This window comes from Phocoena phocoena, chromosome 2, assembly GCF_963924675.1.
Source record: "Phocoena phocoena chromosome 2, mPhoPho1.1, whole genome shotgun sequence".
Taxonomy (NCBI): Eukaryota; Metazoa; Chordata; class Mammalia; order Artiodactyla; family Phocoenidae; genus Phocoena; species Phocoena phocoena.
The window spans coordinates 3,951,537-3,965,601 of NC_089220.1; the positions used below are offsets into that span (position 1 = coordinate 3,951,537).

The 14,065-nt window shown below is 60.2% G+C and overlaps 1 protein-coding gene across 1 annotated transcript; it reads left to right on the forward strand.

The window, feature by feature from the left end:
* Positions 1-1,361: 1,361 nt before the first annotated feature.
* RTL1 (retrotransposon Gag like 1) lies at positions 1,362-5,384 on the forward strand. The gene has a single exon (XM_065871010.1). It carries the CDS (start codon positions 1,362-1,364, stop codon positions 5,382-5,384), a length of 4,023 nt encoding a protein of 1,340 aa, XP_065727082.1.
* The last annotated feature ends 8,681 nt before the right edge of the window (positions 5,385-14,065 follow it).

Below are 14,065 nucleotides of genomic sequence, written 5' to 3' on the forward strand. Positions count from 1 at the left end.
CACAAGGGAATGCATTTTTTTTCTAATAGATTGGCCCGGTGGCTAAAAAGAAAACTGGGAAGCAACAAAAAGCGTTAAATGCATAAAGAGTGGTAACTGTAGAGCTAATTGATTGGAGAGCCAGAACTCAATCCGCTCTGGCCCAGCACAGAAGGGTACAAATAACCCCAACCAAAACATCTCTGTAAATTCAGCCTTGGCCCACTAAAAGCACCCATGATCAGATTTTCAAAAATCCATCCTAAGTCACTCAGATGTCAAAGTTATCTGATGCCCTCCGCACACCCCGACCCCTTACTGAACATCCCAGCTCTACTAGATATACCCTGATGCTGGCGGGGAAACCAACCAGCAACGGAGAAGGGGCATCTGCTAGAGCAAAGAGATTGCAGGGGCATACGAAGATTTTTGCGCAAGCGGAACGGAGGCCAAATGTTTGACGTTCCTGAGCCCCCACAGACAGCGAGGGCAATCTCGGGAGAGTGCAGGTTTTAGGAGGGGTGGGCAAATGATTTGCAGGTCTCCTCGACAGCTCAGAGCTAGGGAGAATGCTGCACTGGAAGTTGGTGAAAGACAGGAAATCAGCAAAAACTCCTAGTCAGAATCAAGTCACAAATGCACAAGTCTCTGGCACACAGTAGGTGTGTGTGCCACACACAGATCACTACTTCTTCCTGCCCCCGATGTCTGCTTCGAACCTCTGAGAGGAAAGAAGAGCTATTTTGGGCGTCTGAGCCAACCGACGGGATAGCAGCCAAGTGCCCATGTTCTCCTCTTGCCCTGGACTTGTTAAACAGTAGGCATCTCTGCTGGAGATCCACACCTCAGAAGCGAGGAGGCCCAGCCTGCCAGGGGCGGCTTTGGACGGCACTGAGATGTGACCTCTGTGACTCTCTGGTGACCAAGGAAGGGAAGGGAGGCTGACCAGGCCTGTGTGCCAGGGTTGAAATGAAGCAGCTAATGCATCCTGCCAGGTGCCTGCCTGCCACGGCGGCCACTCCGGGCCCATCAACTCCACAGAATTTATGGGCTGTGAATTTCTTACAGCCACGGGGGAGTAGTCAGGCCAGAGGGGCAGAGTAAGCCTGGGAGAGTAGGCGGGAAGGTCAGGGGTTTGCAGATTTTTCTCTCCATGGGATGCCCCAAGTTGGACCCAGGGAGCCTTTCCCCAGCTTCTCTCTGCTCTGCCAAGTTGGGCATCTGATTTGTCCTGGAGACACTGACCTCGTGAGACCCTAAACCACTGCCTTTCCTTGCACCCCCTCCCCACCCCCAGGTTCTGACCTCTGCCATCCCAGTCACTGACCGGACACGTCACAACCTTACCAGTCTTCAGAGAACACTCCTTCCCATCCGACGAAATGATAGAACCCTCTGAAGACTCATTTGAGACGATGATGGAGCGTAAGAATCCATCATCAAAACAAATGGAGTCCTCCGAGGGCTCATCCAACACCACCGTGGAGACACCAGGGAGCAGAGTGGAGGCGGCGGCAGCGGCGGCAGGGCTGGCCAGTGGCCTGGCCCGGGAAATGGAAGAGCTGCCCATTGATCTCCTCCAAGACATGGAGGAGCCATCCAGTGGCCCACATAGGGAAATAAAGGATCCACCCAATGACCTACTCCAAGACCTGGAGGAGTCACGCAATGGTTCACATCTGGAAGTGGGGGGTCCCTTTGGTGGGGCACCTGGCAGAACGGAAGAGGCATCAGTCAACCCACGGGGAGCCCAGGAAGAGCAAGACGACTACACTGACCTGGCTGGGTGGAAAGAGGCGCACCCCGAGGAGCCGGCGGACAGCGTGACCGCAGAAATCACGGGCATGGTGAGGTCCATCATCTCTCTGTACTTCCGGGTGCAGGACCTCAGAGAGCAGCAGAGGGAGGCGGAAGAGATCTTGGCGAAAGGGATCAGCGCCGGCCAGCTGCCGGTCCCGGGCAGATTCTCGGGCGATCGCAGAGAGTACCACGAGTTCATCGTCCTCTGCCAGCTGATCTTACAGAGCTGCCCCAGAACACTCCACGACGACCGCCTGCGGGTGGGCTACGTCATCAGCCACCTCTCGGGCCTGGCCTTGGAGTGGGCCAAAGATCTGGTGGAGAGAGAAAGCCCCCTGATTGACGACTTCCCGGCCTTCCTGGAGGCCATGTCCGATATGTTCCAGTACCGCCAGGCCCTGCGGGTGGCGGAAGAGGCCATGTTCAACCTCAGGCAGGGGGATCGCGCCGCCATCGAATACATCCACGAGTTCCAGGGCCTGGTGCCCACCCTGGGCTGGCCAGACGAAGTCCTGCAGGCCCACCTGTGCCAGGGGCTCAAGGAGGAGATCAGGCACTATCTGTTCCGTGTCCCTCAGCCGGATTCGCTGGACAGTCTGATCCTGCTGGTCCTGCAGATAGAAGAGAAGCTGGCAGAGAGAAGGGCGATGCTCAGGCTGCCCCCGGAGGCCCGCCCGCGGAACCTGACCTGGATGGACTCGCCTGCCCCGGAGAGGTGGGTGGTGAGCAGCTGGCTGCCCCGCGAGGCCCACCCCGCCATCAACCGCGACCACCTGTTCCTGCTGCTCATGGTGAGGGTGAACCCCTACCACAGCGTGGCGGTTCAGGCCCTGGTCGACTCGGGGGTGGGCGGCAACTTCATGGATGAGAGGTTCGCCCAAGAACACCACGTCGAGCTCTACGAGAAGCCCTGCCCGCGGTCGGTCCCGTCCGCGGACGGCTCGCCGGTCGGCCACGAGCCCGTCTGGCTCTACACCGGACCCCTGGTGTGCATCCACCAGAGCCACCACGAGTCCCTGCAATTCGACATCATTCCGTCTCCCAACTTCTCCGTGATACTAGGCATCGACTGGCTCCGAGTCCACACCCCAGAGGTCGACTGGGTCAAAGGCCGCTGCACCTTCCACTCTCCCTACTGCCTGAAGAACTGCTTCCGCCCGCCCCCACCATGCATCGCTCTGGAAAGACATGCCATAAGCTTGCTGCCCGGACTGCCACCCCTGTACTCCGACCTGGCCGACGTGTTTAACCCGAAGGAAGCAGATGAGGAGACTTCCGACCAGCCAAGCTCAGACGGATCCGATGATCTTTCTGAATCAGAGCCCTCTGAGCTTCAGCAGGCTGGAGACAGTGATCACAGCGAGACCTATCGCGAGTGTCCCTCCACCGCGCCGTGGGAACCTGTGGGAGCCGGGATGCGAGAAAGGGCCAGGCGGGAGGAATACTGGGACCCGCAGGACATGCTGACCAGCACACACGACTACGTACAGATGATTCCAGAACTGTTTGACCAGTTACACGGAGCCACGTGGTTCACAAAGCTGGAGCTGCGCGGCACCATCGTGGAGGAAAGCATGAACATACACCAAACGGAAGATGTGTGGAAAGCAGCGTTCGGCTTGGAGCTTCAAGAGATGACGAGCTACCGGCCCTTCCTGATCTGCGCAGACCCTATCATCCCTCAGGGCGTGATTCACTTTATCCTAAAGGACATGCTCGGTTTCTTTGTCCTCTCATACGGGCAGCACGTCCTGGTCTACTCAATGAGCCAGGAGGAGCACCTCCACCACGTCCGCCAGGTGCTGGCCCGCTTCCGCTACCACCACGTCTACTGCTCCCTGGACAGGAGCCAGTTCCACCGACACACGGCCGAATTCCTGGGATTCGTCATGACCCCCAAAGGGGTGAAACTCAGCGAGAGCATCGTGACCACCATCACAGGGTACCCCATCCCCGGCTCTAAGAAGTCCCTGCGAAACCTCATCGAATTCGCCTTCCCGTACCGGCACTTCGTGGAGCGCTTCGCCGTCATCACGGAGCCCCTGGTGCGGCAGCTACTGAGCGACCGGCCCTTCTACTGGGGGCACGAGGAACAGGAGGCCTTCGAGGGCCTGAAGTGGGCTTTCCGCAAGGCGCCCCTCCTCCACCACCCCAAGCCCCAGAACCCGTTCTACTTGGAAACGGGCGTCACCAAGACGGCCCTGCACGCCTCCCTGATCCAAGTCGACGACCAAACCGGCAAGCGAGTCTGCTGCGCTTTCTATTCTCGAAACATCTCCCCGATCGAGGTGGAGGCCTCGCCGGCGGAGATGAAGACCCTTCCAGTACGGGCTGCCTTCGTGGTGTGGTGTCGCTACCTGGAGAACACCGAGGAGCCTATCATGATCCTTCTCAACACAGAGGATCTGGCCTCTCTGAATAATGACAGGCTCACCGTACTTCTCCCCGGGCATTGGGTCTTCTTCTTCTCCCACTTCCACTTTGACGTCATGGAGCGGCCAGAACAAAAGGGTGGCCGGCCCCCGCCGCCCACGCGGAAACGCCTCCAGAGAAGAGCCTTCCAGCAGCGTGCTGCCACTCGGCCAGGGATGCTTTTTGCTACGGGAGGGTCCCCCAGGGCTCAGTCCCCAGAACCGGGGGACGAAGAGGAGAATGAAGATGCCCTTCATCAGGACGGGCCGCATGGGCAGCGCCTCCGGCAGGAGCTCCTGGCTCTGATACCAGCAGACCAAATACTCAACAGCTTCCTTGCCCATTTCAGCATGGCCCAGATCAGGGCAGTCATTCTGCACTTCTTCCGAGGCCTCCTGTTCTGGAAGAACCTCCTGGCCGTGGCCGCCCTCCTCGTGCTGCTGAGGTTCAGGACGCCCCTCGCCCTGCCGCCCGCACCCACCTCGGACACGGCCTGGCCGCCGCCGCGGCGCTCTCTGTGCCTGCTGCTGGACCCGTCCCTCATCGCTGGCAGTGGCATCGCCCCCGCCGTCGCCCAGCTGTTCACCCAGATGCCCCCGCTCACGGGCGCCAACGCCATCCCAGCCGAGGAACCGGCCGAGCTGTTCCTGGGCCCTGGCCAGCGGCGGCGCGACGCTCTGCTGGGCCTGCGACTCACGCCCGAGTCCTGGCAGATGCTGTGCGAGCTCTTCGCCGTCAGAGTCGCCCCCCGTGAGGGGACCCACCCCCACCTGCACCCGAACCGCTACCTGGAGCTGCACGTCGTCGACGATGAGGATGTCGTCTTGCGAGAAGCCCTGCAAGACGACCTGCAACGTTACCGTCAGTGTGGCCTGCATGACGGCCTGCAAGACACCTCGCAGGACGAGCAGGAGAACGACGTGCAGGAGAGCCTGAGCCCCGACGCCTCGGGCGCCCTCGGGCCCCGCCAGCACCTCCCCAGCGACACCGATGTCCACCGCCTGCTCTACCTCCGCAGCGCCCAACGGGGTTCCATCGCGATCAACAGGCAGCTGGCAGCCAGGGCCCTGACCCACTTCCTGACCGCCGTCTACACCCAGTCTACATCCACCCTCGCCGGGGTGAGCCCCCCCGGGGAAGGAGCAACGCTGGAGGAGCTGCCCGGGGAAGAGCAGGACGCGGACCTCGACTGAAAACGCCTCCTCTCCTCCGCCCCGCCGCCCCACAGATCCTCCCTCCAGCCTCCCCGTGCCTCAGCCGGCTTCGCTCGGACCCCGGGCCCCCTTCCTGCCGCTCCTGACCCAAGGGGGAAACACTTGAGAAGGGCAAACAATCGACTCATCGACCAGCAACAGTATCCGTGCCAACAGGCTACCCAGTGGGCCGTCCAACATCAGAGACCCAGAGTCGGCTCAGGGCTACCCAACTCCGTCTTAATTCTCCAGGTCCCAGGCCTGCAACTGGGCGTGAGATCAACGAGGGGAGAGAGCAGTGATGAGCAGGAGATGACCCCGTGACCCAAGGCCGGGTGAAGAACCAGCAGGGCAGACGCAGCCAAGCAAGCAGACGCCAGGGACCCCCCACCTGAAGCGACGAGTGGCCACCTTGGGCCACCCTGGGACACTGACCTCGGCTGCTCTACTGACATCTACCTCCACCAGCGGCGCTCCCACGCCCCCGGGCCCGACCCCGACCTCCCACGCCTCGTGGGGTGCTGGGGGGCCTCCCCCAACCCCCCTCCCTGCCAAGCTGCACCCGCGCCCCTGTCTGGTCCAGCGCCCTCGACACCGACTGTCTGACCCTGAGCTCTGGCTCTCACCTGGATGGTGCCGCTACAGAGGGGCCCGCCGTGCCAGTACTCACCGGTTTCGCAGCCTCAGGCGTCCCTGCGACCGTCCAGGACACTGATGGGGTGACCTCACCTGGGGGGGCTCCCTCCCCCACCCCAACACTGACAGCACAGGGGCCTGAGGCCCGAGACAAGGGGAGGGGCTCCAAGAGAGACTGAGAGAGGCCCGAGAAGCCAAGTAGCTGAGAATGCTCCCACCAGGCCACCGCTCTCTGCCACGCCTGCGCTCCTCACCGCCTCCCACCCCCAAAATAAAGTAGAGCTAAAAGATGATCTGACTCTGTGGCTTGTTCTGAAGGTGGAGGGTGGGGACAGGCGGGGTGGAGGGCCGGCAGGTGGAGGGGGGGAGGGGAGGGGGTGGGGCTCCCCCTGGACCACGCCCACCAGGCGCCTGGCACGCAAGCTGGGGGGGTGGGGGGGCGGGGGAGGAGGGCAACACGGGGAGCTGACTCTTCCAGAGGGTCCGGATCAGGGACGCCAGAAATCCAAGTCCCAATTCGTCCCACACGAGAAATGGGGGTGGGCGGGCTGTGCCCTGCCCCCCTAACTCGGAGGGTCTTTGAACCAAGGAACCTCGGCTTCAGCAATTCCCCCACCACCACCGCTAGTGGAGAAGGCCAAGGTCCCACCATCCTAAAAGTGGCAGAAAAGCTGTTCTGAGGGTGCACTGCCCTGGGCAGGCAGAAGGCATCCCGGGGAGGGAGGACAGCAGTGACCGGGCACTCAGGCACTCAGGGCTCACTCAGCCCACAGCCCAGTCCATGCTGACCGAGGGTCCCTCTGCCTGGCCTCAGGGCCCACCCATCCGGCAGCGGCCTTGGACCTCCCAGATCCGCCACCCCTCCACATGGGACCACTCCTTGCGGGGGACCTAGAACCTCCACTTGGGGGGGGCTCCAACACGGATGTCCATGCACGTGGGCCCTCACACACCACGGCATGGGCCTTAAGTCTGCCCTCTGGGGCACAGAATCTGCCCCTGACAGTGGCACCATGAGACCACCAAGCAGATCTCAGGTTCAAAGGTCAGGGGCTCTGCAGGGGCCTGACTCCCTACCCCCTCACGGGCCTGACTCCCTACCCCCTCTCAGGCCTGCCCCTCCCCAACCCTAAGGAAAGTCGTGTCCCTCACGGATCCCCCAGAGTTCCGTGCCCTCTCCGGCCCCACCCGGCGTTATGCCCGGTGCCCTCACTGGTCCCCAGGAGCGACCGACTGTCACTCACCACCCACCCGTCTGTCTGAGGCATCTACCCCCGACGGCAGCACCGCGAGATCATGGTCAGGATCCCCAGGTTCAAAGCCGGGGGCTCGGCTACACCTCCGGGCTTCTCACCGCCCCCCTGGCCCCCTGCTGACCGGCTGCACCCCCTCTCCCAGCCTCCTCTCCTCTGTCGCTCCGAGCCATCGGAGCTCCTGTCACAAAGGAAGTCACACTCGGAGTCCCTGCCCTCCACCGCCCCCCATGCATGGACTTCTCAGGCAGCTTATTCAGGAGAAACTTGGGAAACCGAGGCCCAGAGAGGGCAGTTGACCTGATGCTGGCTGAGAAGGGGTCAAGAACAGAGCCGGGACTGGGGTCCACCTCGGTGGCCTCCGCCCTCTCACCCTGGGCCCCTCCATCCCCGCCACGCCCTGCACACGTGCAGTCACGGACCCAGGAACGACGCCCACAAACAGCCACCATCACTGAGGCCCCAGGAGCCAAGGGCACGCTACCTGTCTGTCTGTCCACCCACTGGCAGCAACTCCAAGAAGCCATGGGCAAGCCGCGTGGGTCGAGGTCAGGGGCTCATCTCCAAGCACCCCAAGACCCCCTTAGCGGCCCTGACTCCAACTTGCTGGGTGACCCTGGCTAGCAGCTGTCTGGTCTTCAGGGCTGTTTTCCTATCATCAAATAGGGGGTGTGGTTAGAGGGGAGGGGAGTCTCAGGGGCAATGAGACACAATCTCCAAGGGCCTCTGATTCCTAAAATCCCCTCTGTTCCCAGATGACACTCTTCTGGGGGTTCCCGAACCCCTTGGCATGAGCTCCCCTGGAGCAGAGCCTTGGGGTCATGGTGGGGAGGCCACGCCCAGCACTGGCCCCTCGCCCAGCCCACCCTCGGGGGGTCCTACAGGCTGAACCTCCAGGGCAAACCTGCTTGGAATGGGCTGCCCTGGGCGATGGGATGGATGATGACCCCTCCCATCCCTGCAGCCCAGGACCTGCCAGGAGAGCCACTCTTTCCAGCCAGGCCTGTGCAGGTGGAGGGGCAACGGGACAGCCTCTCGGCTAAGGTCGAACAGAATTCGCCACCAGACAACCAGCCCTGCCCTACAGTGGGGAGCCCAGACGCCCAGCAAGGTGCACACACTTATCCACGGTGACACGCCTGCACGCTCACACACACGTAGAGCAGTGGGGCTGCCGGCGCAACAGTGCGTCTGGACACAGTGGACGGCGGGGCACTGGTCTAACTGGGTCCCCTGCCCCCGTCCAGCCAGAAGGGGCTTTATCCCCATTTACAGACAAGAGAGGCAGCTCCCAGGTCAAGGAGGACAAACTCCTGACAGGGCAAAAAAACACTGGGTGATGGTGTCCCCACTTTCCTAGAAAAAGAGGTTAGAGAACACAGTACAAACCTTTTTTCTCCTGAAAGCAAGAAAAAAGTCAGTACTGAATGAGGTGCTGGGTTATGACATCATGGCACCACAACAAAGGTGGAAACTCAAGACAAAAGACAGGTTACACAACCGCCTGTGCCCAGGTCGCCCCTCCCTCCACAAGACCACTGCCATCCAGTGAGCTCTGACAGCATCCAGGGACACAGGGGAGCCCCGGATTCCAACCAGGTGAGGCTGCCAGCCTCTTTGCCACCCCCCTGCCCTTCCCAGCCCACCCCAGCCCCCCCAGCCCACCCATGGCCAAGAGCTCCAGCCTCCAGGCCTGGTACACATAGGCCTGTTTCTGGAAACACGTAACAATACACACTCCCCGGCAGCTGGTGGCTACTCACCACTCGGATCCTGATATGCCCATCCCTCTTGCAGGCAGCCGCAGGTCCAGCCTCTGTCAGGCCCCCCGACACAGGCTCCCATGTTAGGGGGTGTGACAGGAGCTTGAAATCCCCTCCCTGCCCACCAGGGCGGTGCCCGCTTGTGCCCAAAGTGAGCAAGAAGCCAGCATCACACAGAGCCCATCCCCACAGCCCGGCCCCCACTCCACCCATCCACCAAGCAGCACATGCTGTCCACTCCTCAGAGCTCTGGTTTCTATCCAAGGTCCTGAGCAGGAAGAGGCCTTTCCTTGGCCAACATCGAGGCCTCTCGCGATGGGACCTCGATCTTCCCCGTGCCACATCTCGCTCCAACACACTGCACCTGACAGAGGCAACCATGACACTCCCACCACCACCTGAAGGCCCCGCCTTTGCTCAAGCGGTCCCCTGACCAGGAGGGCCTTCCCGACCTCAACAAGGACGTCCTGAAGCTGCCAAGTGGGGAAACATGCAAAGCTGGGCGGAGGCAGGGGAGGATGGTGGAAGGCCCTCCTGTCCTGGCTGGGGGCCTTGGCTGCCTCGTGGGCAAATGACTAGTCACACAGGGGCTCGGTGTGGTCTCCTTCCGCCACGCGTGGGACCTAAGTTAGCGGGACAGTCAAAGTCAGCAGCCAGGGCCCAGGGGGACATGAGTCTAGTGCCCTTGGGCACCAAGCTTGGACAAGGAGAAGAAGGGGGCACCTGCTGACAGCTTCCAGCCGAGAGACACGGGACCCAGGGTTAGGAATAGCTGGGGAGCCAGGGATGTCTCCAGACGGGGTTTAAGGAGAGAGTAGGAAGCAGCGGCCTGTGAGGGGCCTCAGCCTCCTGGTCATGAGAGAGTCCTGGGCAGAGGCTAAGGCCCCTCGAGGAGACCCTCCTCCAGGGGCAGTAAGAAGGGGCAGGCCTAGGAAAAAAGGGCACTGTCTCTCCGACGTCCACCTGTCTGTCCTAGGAGCTGGGTCCTCTCAGAGGGCTCCCTACAGGAGCACAGCCACTGCCCCATCAGTGGGAGAAGCCCCAGGGCAGGCCCTGTCTCCACCTCTGGCCTGGGCCCACCCCTGGGGAGTGTCCCACCGGGGGCATAACTTTCCCCTCCAAGAAGGGGATCTCAGAGATGGCCCAGCCATAGGCCCTCCCCTCCGGGAACTCGAGGTCTGCAGACCAGAAAGAAGACCATGCCAGGAAGAGGCTGGGGGGGCAGCAACGAGCTTGAGGACATGCCCCCACGCAGCCAGGGACTCAGAGGATGGCTGGGGAATGGACTCCACAAAATACATGAACGAGTGAGGGACTTAGCATGGCACATGGGGGAGGGGCTCGTTGTAAAGCATGGGTGGAAGGTGGGCTCCCTGTCACACACGAGTGGGTGAGTAACTCAATCTGACACATGAAAGAAGGGGCTCAGTGGGACACATGAGAGGGGGAGGGGCTCAGGGGGACACATGTATGTTGCAGGCTCTCAGTGTAACGTACAGGTAGGGGAGGGACTGGTGTGACACATGAGCAAGGGAGTTTACTGTGACACACAGGTGGAACAGAGCTCTACTGGCACGGGAGTGGAGAAGGGGCCTAGGTGACTCACACGTAGCAGGAAAAGCTCAGTGTCCAGTGTCATACCTGAGGCAGGAAGGGACTCGGTGTCACACATGAGCAGCAAATGATCCGTGTGACTCAATAATGGGGGAAGGACTCAGTGTGACAATGAGTGGGGAGATCCGGTGTGACGTGTGGAGGAGGGGCTCCATGTGACAAATGGGCAGGGGAGCGGCTCAGGGTACACATGAAAGGGTTGCGGGGCACAAAGCGACACAGTGAATGGAGGAGCAAGGTGACCCAAGCGCATTAAGGCTCTAAATGTGACACAAGAGTGCAGGAGGGGGTCTCTGTGACACATGACTGGAGGAGGGGCTCTGGTGACACATGAGTGCATGAGGGGGTCTGTGTGAGACGTCAGTGCAGGAGGGGTTCTGTGTGACACATGAGTACAGGAGGGCGTCTGTGTGACACAAGAGTGGAGGAGGGGGTCTGTGCGACACCTGAATGCAGGAGGGGCTCTGTGTGAGATGTCAGTGCAGGAGGGGTTCTGTGTGACACAAGAGTGGAGGAGGGGGTCTGTGTCACACATGAGTGCATGAGATATTCTGTGTAACACATGAGTGCAGGAGGCGGTCTATTTGACACTGAATGGAGGAGGGGCTCTGTGTGACACATTAATGGAGGAGGGGGTCTGTGTGACACATGAGTGGTGGATGGGGTTCTGTGTGACACCTGAGTGGAGTAGTGGGTCCGTGTGACACTTGAGTGGAGGAGGGTGTTCGGTGTGACACCTGAGTGGAAGAGGGGGTCTGTGTGACACCTGAGTGGAGATGTGGTCTGTGTGACGCCTGAGTGTAGGAGAGGATCTTTGTGACACAAGAGTGCACGAGAGGGTCTCTGTGACACCTGAGTGGAGGAGGGGTCTGTATCACACTTGATGCAGGAGAGGGTCAGTGTGAAACATGAGTGCAGAACGGGTTCTGTGTGAATCATAACTGCAGAAGTGGGTTAGTGTGACACATGAGTGCAGGAGGGGGTTTGTGTGACACTGAGTGGAGGAGGGGGTCTGTGTCACACCTGAGTCGGTCAGGTTGTCTGTGTGACACCTGAGTGGAGGAGGGGGTCCGTGTGACACCTGAGTGGAGGAGGGGGTCTGTGTGACACCTGAGTGCAGGATGGGTTTTGTGTGACACATGGGTACAGAAGTGGGTTGGTGTGACACATGACTGCATGAGAAGATCTGTGTGACACGTGAGTGGAGGAGGGGGTCTGTGTCACACATGAGTGCGTGAGATGTTCTGTGTCACACATGAGTGCAGGAGGCGGTCTATTTGACACTTAGTGGAGGAGGGGCTCTGTGTGACACGTTAGTGGAGGAGGGGGTCTGTGTAACGCATGAGTGGTGGATGGGGTTCTGTGTGACACCTGAGTGGAAGAGGGGTTCTGTGTGACACATGAGTGTAGGTGGGGTTCTGTGTGACACTGAGTGGAGGACGGGGTCTGTATGACACCTGAGTCGATGAGGGTGTGTGTGTGACACTTTAGAGGGGGAGGATGTCTGTGTGACGCCTGAGAGAAGGGGGTCTGCGTGACACCTGTGTGGATGAGTGAGTCTGTGTGACACCTGATAGGAAGTGGGGGTCTGTGTGCCATCTGAGTGGAGGAGGGGGTTCTGTGTGATACATGAGTGGAGGAGGGGGTCTTTTTGACACCTGAGTGGAAGAGCGTGGTCTGAGTACACCTGAGTGGAGGAGGGGGTCTGTGTGACACCTGAGAGGAAGTGGGGTCTGTGTGACACATGTGTGGAGGAGGGGGTCTGCATGACAGCTGAGTGGAGGAGGGGTGTGTGACACTTGAGTGGAGGATGAGGTCTTTGCAACACATGAGTGGAGGAGGTGGTCTGTGTGACACATCAGGGGAGGACGGTGTCTGTTGGACACCTGAGTGGCGGAGGTGGTCTGTGTCACACCTGAGAAGAAGTTGGGGTCTGTGTCACACCTGAGAGGAAGTTGGGGTCTGCGTGACACCTGAGAGGAGGAGGGGGTTCTGTGTTACACATGAGTGGAGGAGGGGGTCTTTGTGATATCTGAGTTGAGGAGAGGGATCTGTGTGACACCTGAGTGGATGAGGGGGTCTGTGTGACACCTGAGTGGAGGATGAGGTCTGCATGACACCTGAGAGGAAGTGGGGGTCTGTGTGACACCTAGAGTAGTAGGGGGTTTGTGTGACACCTGAGTGGAGTACGGGGTCTGCATGACACCTGAGAGGAGGACGGGGTCTGCATGAAACCTGAGAGGAAGTGGGGGTCAGTGTGACACCTGAGTGAAGGAGGGGGTCTGTGGGACACCTGAGAGGAGGAGGGGGTCTGTGTGACTCATGAGTGCACAAGGGGATCTGTGTCACTGAGTGGAGGAGGGTGTCTGTGTGACACCTGAATGGAGGAGGGTGTCTGTGTGACATCTCAGTGGAGGAGAGGGTCTGTGTGACACCTGATTGGAGGATGGGGTCTGCGTGACACCTGAGTGAAGGAGGGCTCTGTGTGACAGCTGAGTGGAGGAGGGGTTCTGTGTGACACGTGAGTGGAGGAGGGGGTCTGTGTGACACATGAGTGCACGAGGGGGTCTGTGTTACACATAAGTGCAGGAGGGTGTCTCTGTGACACCTGAGTGAAGGAGTGGGTCTTTGTGACACCTGAGTGCAGGAGCGGATGTGTGTGAGAAATGAGTGCAGGAGGGTGTGTGTGTGACACATGAGTGCAGGAGCGGGTCTGTGTGACATCTCAGTGGAGGAGTGGGTCTCGTGACACCTGAGTGGAGGAGAGGGTCTGCGTGACACCTGAGTGGAGGAGGGTGTCTGTGTGACACCAGAGCGTAGGAGGGCCTCTGTGTGACAACTGAGTGGAGGAGGGCGTGTGTGTGACATGAGTGGAGGAGGTGATCCTTGTGACAACTGAGTGTGGGAGGGGATCTGTTTGACACCTGAGTGGAGAAGGGGGTCTGTGTGACACCTGAGTGTAGGAAGGGGTCTGTGTCACACCTGCCTGGAGAAGGGGTCTGTGTCACACCTGCCTGGAGGAGGGGATCTGTTTACACCTGACGGGAGGAGGCGGTCTGTGTGACACATGAGTGTAGAAAAGGGTCTGTGTGACACCTGAGTGTAGGAGAGCATCTGTGTAACTCATGAGTGAAGGAGGGGTCTCTGTGACACATTTGTGGAGAAGGGGGTCTGTGTGACACATGAGGGTAGGAAGGGGTCTATCTGACACCTGAATGGAGGAGGGGCTCTGTGTGACAGCTGAGTGGAGAAGGGGGTTGTGTGACACCTGAATGCAGGAGGGGGTCTGTGTGACACATAAGTGCAGGAGGGAATCTGTGTAACACCTGAGGGAAGGAGGGGGTCTGTTTGACACCTGAATGCAGCAGGGTGCCTGTGTGACACGAGTGCAGGAGGGTGTCTCTGTGACACCTGA